This window comes from Cebus imitator, unplaced genomic scaffold (assembly GCF_001604975.1).
Source record: "Cebus imitator isolate Cc_AM_T3 unplaced genomic scaffold, Cebus_imitator-1.0 Scaffold218, whole genome shotgun sequence".
Lineage (NCBI taxonomy): Eukaryota > Metazoa > Chordata > Mammalia > Primates > Cebidae > Cebus > Cebus imitator.
Window position 1 is genome coordinate 3,598,712 of NW_016107533.1, and position 8,162 is coordinate 3,606,873.

General features: G+C 34.6%; 1 protein-coding gene across 1 annotated transcript; it reads left to right on the top strand.

Moving 5' to 3' along the window:
• The first annotated feature begins 2,393 nt into the window (after positions 1-2,393).
• Positions 2,394-6,820, top strand: LOC108318414 (olfactory receptor 5D13-like). Its single transcript, XM_017549452.1, has 2 exons — positions 2,394-2,398; positions 4,225-6,820. Exons 1-2 carry the CDS (start codon positions 2,394-2,396, stop codon positions 5,174-5,176), a joined length of 957 nt encoding a protein of 318 aa, XP_017404941.1. The 3' UTR covers positions 5,177-6,820.
• Positions 6,821-8,162: the final 1,342 nt, after the last annotated feature.

An 8,162-nucleotide genomic window follows, 5' to 3' on the forward strand; every position in this document is an offset into this window, starting at 1 on the left:
GTGGTGGGTGGGGAGTTGGGGAGAGATAGCATGGGAATAAATGTCAGATATAGGTGATGGGGAGGAAGGCAGCAAATCACACTGCCACGTGTGTACCTACGCAACAATATTGCATGTTCTTCACATGTACCCCCAAACTTAAAATGCAATAAAATAAATTATATATATATATATATAAAGAAAGTGTTCTTATTCCTGAACTTTGAGGAAAATCTTTTAGTCTTTCGTGTTTGAGTTTTAATTAGCTGTAGGTTTTTTATTTATGGCTGGTCTTAATATGTTGAGAATGTTTTCTTCTATTAGATTTTTTTAGTGTTTAATTATGAAATAGTGTGGACTTTTGTCACATCCCTTTTCTGTATCAATTGAGAAGATCATGTATTTTTTTCATTTACACTGTTAATGTGGTGTATTACCCTGATTAATTTTAATGTGGTAAATTGTACTATACTTACATTCCAGGAATAAATTCTACTTGCCATGTGTTTAATTTTAACATCTTTCTATATGCTGTTGAATACAGCTTCTAATATTTTGTAGAGGATTTTTTCCATATCTATTTCTAATGAAATTCACAATGAATTTAGGGAATCGCTGAAATACATATAAATAGAAAAATAATGCAGATCACATTTACTTAAAGGGAAGTTGAACAGGTATTTATATAAGTTGACTAGCTATTTTTTACCTACAATGAAGCTCACACTACAATGTTATATTAAAAACGATCATATAAAATATAGCTGTGACAGTTATTGTATAAGCTTTGTATCAGATAGGCACTAATATATACATACCCACATAAGAGTGAGAAAACCAGAAATATAAAAAAAATTGACAATTATTATCTCTGGATTGTTGCCCAATAGCTGATTTTTTTTTGTACGTTTTGTATTTTCCAGGTATTTTAAGTCAAAATATTTTGTCTGGTTCAATGTATTTAAAAGAAGATCATAGGATTCAAGTTTTTGATGAAATTATTCACCAGTCATTATAAGAAATTACATGCAACCAGGATATCACATGGGGCATTGTTTTATTTAATTGCTTTATTTGTGTCCTCCTAGGCAATACTTCAATGATTTCTCTAGAGTTAACATCCCTAAGGCTTTGGTGGCATATACAAGTGTAACACAGTTTGGTGTTAGGATTCAGCCTTTTGGTCACATTTTCTCTCCGTTTTCACTAAGATTATTTTGAAAAAATTATGGGAAAAAAGTCATTTTCTCTTGAAACATTCGTTGATATATAGTGTAGACTCCAGCCACTTTTGTTATGATTGGCCTTTTTTTTTTAAGTTGGATTCTCCACAGGAAGTTTTTGGGAGTCTATTAATCTTTGCAAAGAAGCTTTAGTAAATGAATAAATCAATTCCTTCTGCACTTAAGTGAGTTATTCAATCATTACTTTATATAACTTTAGAAGGAAAATAGTCTGTTCCAATAATCTTTGCAGGAGGTAAACCCATGTGTAAATCTTACTGCTGTGATACTCACTCAGTCCTGTTAACTGTAAATACTTGATTCATTACCTTTCACCATATTTCTTAATTGGCCTGTATTACTAGGAATTGCTTTTATTCTTATAATCAGAATGTTCTTCTACTTCTTTTTATGTTCACAAACTTCAGTTTCAATAAGTAGTAAGAATTGTATGCTATATTATGTGATTTGCAATTACATGCATTATTCCTCAAAATAATTTTTAGAAGAAAAAGTTTTGAAGTCAAGGCCAATATTTTCTAATTTTGTAATTTCTAAAATGCCTATGACAGCGCTGAGTACATAGTAAATGCACAATTGGAAAGCCACGTAGGGCGTCACTACAGAAGAGGGAAAGCCTGTGCACAGCAGCATGAGCCTTTGTTCAGCTAAACAAGGGTGACACTGCCTGGGGCTAAATGGGAGATGGTGAACTCTGGCCCCACATCTTTTGGTAAAGAAATAGAGTGTGAAAAGTGGGATGAAAGTGAAACACATAGAAAGGAAACAATATGTTGAATACATATTTAGAAATACATATCTTAGATGAAAATGATTTTCTTTTCAAGCCCAGGATGCTCAGATTTTGTTAGAACATCCTTAGGAAAAAATACAGATTTAGGAAAATGCTTGAAAAAGCATGTTCAGTTAGAAAATTTGCACTCAATGGGTTTTGTGTTAAACTGAATCATACGTTTATAAAATCACAATAAATGTAGAAGATCAAATCACAGATATCAAATGAAGTGAATCTAAGGAAGCAGTTAAGGAAAGAAACTGCATGAATATGTAATATGTACATATATATAATTTCATATATAACCCTAACCTATACAATACTATATATTTATGTATATATATAGTCATATATATATATTGCATGCACTTATGTTTTCTGCAAAACATAAGTGCATGCCGTATGTCCTGGAGGCTAAACATTGCAACAACTCAGTGTAAACTAAAAAGTATTTAATTTCAGCTAATGATAAAGCCTAGAAGTTTTACAGATTGCTGTGTGGAATGGTGTTCTTTTTATGCCTACTACTATTTTAGCTTTCAGTAAGCAGTCATGACATGGTTCTGGATTAAATGGCACAAAACTGCAGTTTAGTTATTCCTCATTTTCTCTTCTAACTGTCCTTGCTTTTTTTTTTTTTTTTTTTTAGACAGAGTTTCGCTCCTGTTGCCCAGGCTGGAGTGCAATGGTGGGATCTCGGCTCACCTCAACCTCCGCCTCCTGGATTCAGGCAGTTCTCCTGCCTCAGCCTCCCGAGTAGCTGGGATTACAGGCACGCGCCGCCATGCCCATGCCCTTGTTTTATTCTAATTCAAGATAGTTAGATCTCACGGGGTTTCACTATAGCTACTTCATCTTTAGGACTCAAGATGTGTCTCAGTGCATTGTGAATTTACTATGTGGTCTTGATTTAATAGGCAAGTCTAACTTCTTTAGTAGTATTATGAACTTATACCCCAATACAAGTATAATATGTGGCTAGAGCTGTTCGATCATATATACATTCATTTATTCAATAAAGATTATTGAGAACCTACTATGTCCTAGCCTTCCATATTTCTCCTCATTAATATTATTTTATTGTAGAACAATAATTTCCTGAAATGGCAAAGAAGAAAACATGAGTAAAATATATATTATATTACAGATATTGCATAATATTGATATTTTTCAGGGTTTATCCTAACAGATAATGACGTAGTTAAAACTATCACCATGGTTCTGATGAATGAGTGAAGTTGAGATAAAATTGTTGGAAAAGTTGAAGAAATTATAAGAATAGAGTATCGAAAACATTATCTGTGTGTCTATTGTAAGCAATTCAATGCAAACAAAACCAAACAAAAACTTTCTAACCAAATAAAAACTGTTGTAATTCCTCTGGAAGTGATGTCTCATCCGTGGAGGTTTGGAGTTAGATGGAATTTTGATCACCTGAGAATGATGTGGCAGAAAGTACTTCAGAATAACAAAAAGGATCTGGATGTATTATTACTGTTTCCAGCCCAAATTATGCAAAATATCTGATATTAAAATATATCACGAAAAAATAACAGATTTTTACAATATTCAGCAATTAGATAAATGTGGCTGATCAGGTGCATTACTCACATTTTACAGGAGGATCTAAAATATGTGGAGAGAAATGTGTGATTAGATGTAGGGAGGTCATTGGAAAGGGAAATTCAGAAATAGCTATAGAAACAACTGTTACCAAAATGTAATGATCATTTTTCTGAGTCATTAATTTTCTTTTTTGAGTTCCAAGTTCTCATCATTTAATAGATGAAGTGAAAAAATTACTGAAACTCAAAATAAGCATTGTATTGAAATGAAATAAAATGGCAATGCTTATCTTCCTCCATGATAAGCATCTTCACTAAACTCTGACTCATGCAAAAGTTAGACTGGTCCTCCTCATGAAGCCAGTTGCCTCTGAGGCTATTGAGCCAGATCATTTGAAATACACTGGAGCCAACTGCACTTTTGTTCTTGCCTTCTCAATTCCCATATTTCATTATTACATTGACACACAATTTATATGCACTGTATAATTGTGATATTAGTATATTCTAGATTTTGAAACAATGTAATGGTTGAAACTAATCTTTTCCATGACACTCTTTATGGATAAGCTCTAAACCTCACAACACTTCCTCATTTTACACAGCCTTGTCCAAATATTTATTCTTGCATCTCTGAATCAACTTTCCTATTTTGTCCCAGGGGCCAGGAAAATCAGACTTCTGATGTCACCTTCATCCTCTTGGGCTTCTCAGAATATCCAGATATTCAGGTGCCCCTGTTCCTGGTCTTCCTGACCATCTACACAGTCACTGTGCTGGGGAACCTGGGCATGATCATGGTCATCAGAATCAACCCCAAACTCCACACCCCCATGTACTTTTTCCTCAGCCACTTGTCCTTTGTTGATTTCTGTTATTCCACCACCGTTACCCCCAAACTGCTGGAGAACTTGGTTGTGGACGACAGAACCATCTCCTTCACAGGATGCATCATGCAATTCTCCTTTGCCTGCATATTTGTGGTGACAGAAATATTCATGCTGGCTGTGATGGTCTATGACAGATTTGTGGCGGTGTGTAACCCTCTGCTCTACACAGTTGCAATGTCCCAGAGGCTTTGCTCCTTGTTGGTGGCTGCATCATACTCCTGGGGGACAGTCTGTTCCTTGACAATTACCTTCTTTCTCCTGGAATTATCCTTCAGAGGAAATAATATCATGAATAACTTTGTGTGTGAGCCTGCTGCCATTGTTGCTGTGTCATGCTCTGACCCCTATGTGAGTCAGAAGGTCGTTTTAGTTTCTGCCGCATTCAATGAAATAAGCAGCCTGATGATCATTCTCACTTCCTATGCTTTCATTTTTATCACTGTCATGAAGATGACTTCCACTGGGGGGCCCAAGAAAACCATCTCCAACGGGGCCCCCCAACCGAACCCCAATAACAATTTCCAAGGGAACAAACTTTTTCTCTATTGTGTTCCTAACTCCAAAAGTTCATGGCTCATGGTCAAGGTGGGCTCTGTCTTTTACACAGTGGTCATTCCCATGCTGAACCCCTTGATCTATAGCCTCAGGAACAAAGATGTTAAAGAGACAGTTAGGATGTTAGTCTTCACCAAATTATTATGTCTCATAAGGTCTAGAAGATGAACTTATTTCTATTCAAGAATATTGTGCAGAACTGCCCAAAAGTCCAGAATTGCTAACAATCCAAATTCCTTTTTCAAACAGGAAAGCATTGCATGTATTTAATATAACCCCTAGTTAGGTGGTTTTTTGACATCTGTTTAAATTCTAGTAGATTAGCTAACAAGTAATACAGTAACATAATCTCTAATGATTTAACTTGTCATTAAGTCAGAATTTGTTATGTAAAGATTTCTGAGTTAATATACATTTTCCTTTTGCTGCCCAGGTAAGCCTTGTTTTCTTTTTCAGTTGTTGGAAAATGGTCTTGTAGATTTGTTCTGAAAATTTATAGCTTACCATGAAGGTGGATATAGCAAATGCAATACAGTAAACTAAGAGAGGTTCAGTATTCAGACACTAAATTTAAAAGAAATAGTTATTAAATTCCACATAGAGTACATTGGTATGTGTATAAGGCATACATCTGCCCAAAAAGTCCAGAATGTTGTTTGGTAAAATTGTATTCGTTTACATAAAATTTTATTTGTTCATTGTATACAATATATCAAAAACAACAATAGTCACATATTTTAGAAATAGCTATTTTGAAATCTGAATTTGTCATTCTCGACAATCTATTTCTATATAAGTTATATATTGATCCATATCAAAATACCATAAAGGTCAGTGATATATAACATTAGGTAATTATTATTATTTTATCTATTGATTTGGCAGTTATGCTAATATCAGCATGTGCATTGTGGCTGTATTATCTAGTCTAACATGTCTAATGGGAACTCATAGACCTGCATAATAATTGAGTAGCTCTGCCTCTATGTGGCTGTGATCCTGTGAACCATTGAGCTAGTTGAAGTATTTTATTCCACCCTTGACGGGAGAGTCACAAGTGGCAATGTACAACAACAAATGCTAGTTCAATCCTCCATTCATGTCATGTCTTTTAACATTCTTTTAGGCAAAGGGAATCACATGGCTGGGCCCCAAGTTAAGGATTGAGGAAGGATGTCTACCTCTTATTGTAGAATTGAAAAGTTACATGGCTAAGAACATAGATACAGAAAGTCATGAAGCATTCTGCCTAATATTTCTATGTACCTAAATTGTTGGGGAACTTTAGTGAATGGGAAATTATCCTTCTTATTCCAGATAACTTTGGCCCTAGTTTGACAAAAGTCTTCTAAAAATTGATGAGGCATTTAATTGGCTTAACTAAATGACTGTTTTTGTTGACTGTTACTCGCTGTTCGTTGTTCATGTTTAAGAGGAAAGACAAGGTCTTAGCAAATTTCCATATATCATGGTTCCAATATTCCTGCCCTTCATGTTCAAATAAAAATGACAATTTCCTGTACTATATAGCTTTATTATAAAACTGTTAAACCTAAGCCACTTATCTTATTACTTAGTAATACATAAAAATATTTTATAACAAACTATATTATGTAACTATAGTATTGCATAATTTATATAACTTCTAATCGTTCTTCAAATAGGGCTCATATACACTCAAGTAAATGTTCCTGTAAAGTACATTAATAGGTTGTGTGTATGTTAATAAAAACATTTTAAGAAAAAAGAAAAATATATTTAGAGAACCTGAACACAGTATAAAGTCAACTATATTTGCCACATTCTGTAGGTCCCTGGATTTAAAATCCTATTTGAAAAAACTAACATGATAGATATTAGGTAAATTATAATTTGTAAACTATAATTAGTTGAGCAAAGCAACATCTTAAAGTTATTGTTTAGTTATTTTTGCTATATGTTTCTTTTTCTATTTGTCTATGGCTGAAATTCCAGTATTGCCTTAATAAATAATTATACCCTTCCTCTCATAGAAGTAACATTGTTAAAGAATAATATCAATCTTATGTAAACTCTCTTACATAATAGAATAAGAGTGGATGCTTTCCAATGCATTTTATGAGGGTAGATTTGCCACAATAGAAAATTACCAACAAATTACTCTCATAGATGTATCTGCAAAATACTACAAATATAAAAGTCTAATTCATTCATTTAAAATGTTACTATTTTGTATGCAAGAGAGATTTAATTCTAGAAAGCAAGATTGAAATACCATTTGTATTCTACCATTGTAAACTACCACATTAACAAAAGATAGAAACATATATAATTATTTCAATAGATGTAGACAATTATTTACTAAAACTCAATAACTGTTTGTGATGAACACCATTGCCAAATATAAATAGAAGGAGTATCATCATAAATGGGAGAGCTCATTCACTTTCTTCTCCTTGGCTAATGAAATATCAACAGCACAAAAGACAGTGTCACTGGAGTTTTACTTAAGGGAGGACACACTTTTTATTCTCAGAGGAATTTGAATCAATAACTACAGAGTCAGAGACACAGGTAGAAATAAAGCTGGGAATGACCTAATTTCCTTTTGTTGGCTGGTTTCTTGTTATGTTCTGCCAGTTGATATATTAGAAAGCCATTTGGAGGCAGGTGGTGTCAGATGCTACCTGGTTCTCGTTATTTACTAGCTATACATGTGGATGAAGTCTCACTGATGCCCTTCATTTTGGAACAATGTTTAAAACTGGTGACTTTTTTTTTTTTTTGGAACAAACTGTAGTGATCTCCCTCAGAGCCCCAGCAGTACCCCCTCCACTGAAGGGAGAATCCTGCATCTGCAGGGCCTTTCCTCCACTGGTGAGGGCCTGTTAATATCAGCACTCCTTAAACCTAGGGATTGCAGCTGCCAGCTGCAGTTATTCCCATGTTACTTCTGGGCTCATTTTTCTCCCCTCCCCTCCTGTCCCCTCAGGTCCCCTCCCCCACCTTCATTTCCTTCCTTCCTTCCTTCTTTCTTACCTTTTTGCCTGCCTTCCTTCCCTTCTTCCTTCCTTCCCTCCTTCCTTCCTTCCCTCCTTCCCGCTTTCTTACTTTTCTGCCTTCCTTCCTTCCCTTCATCCATCCTTCCTTCCTTCCCTCCTTCCTTCCTTCCTTC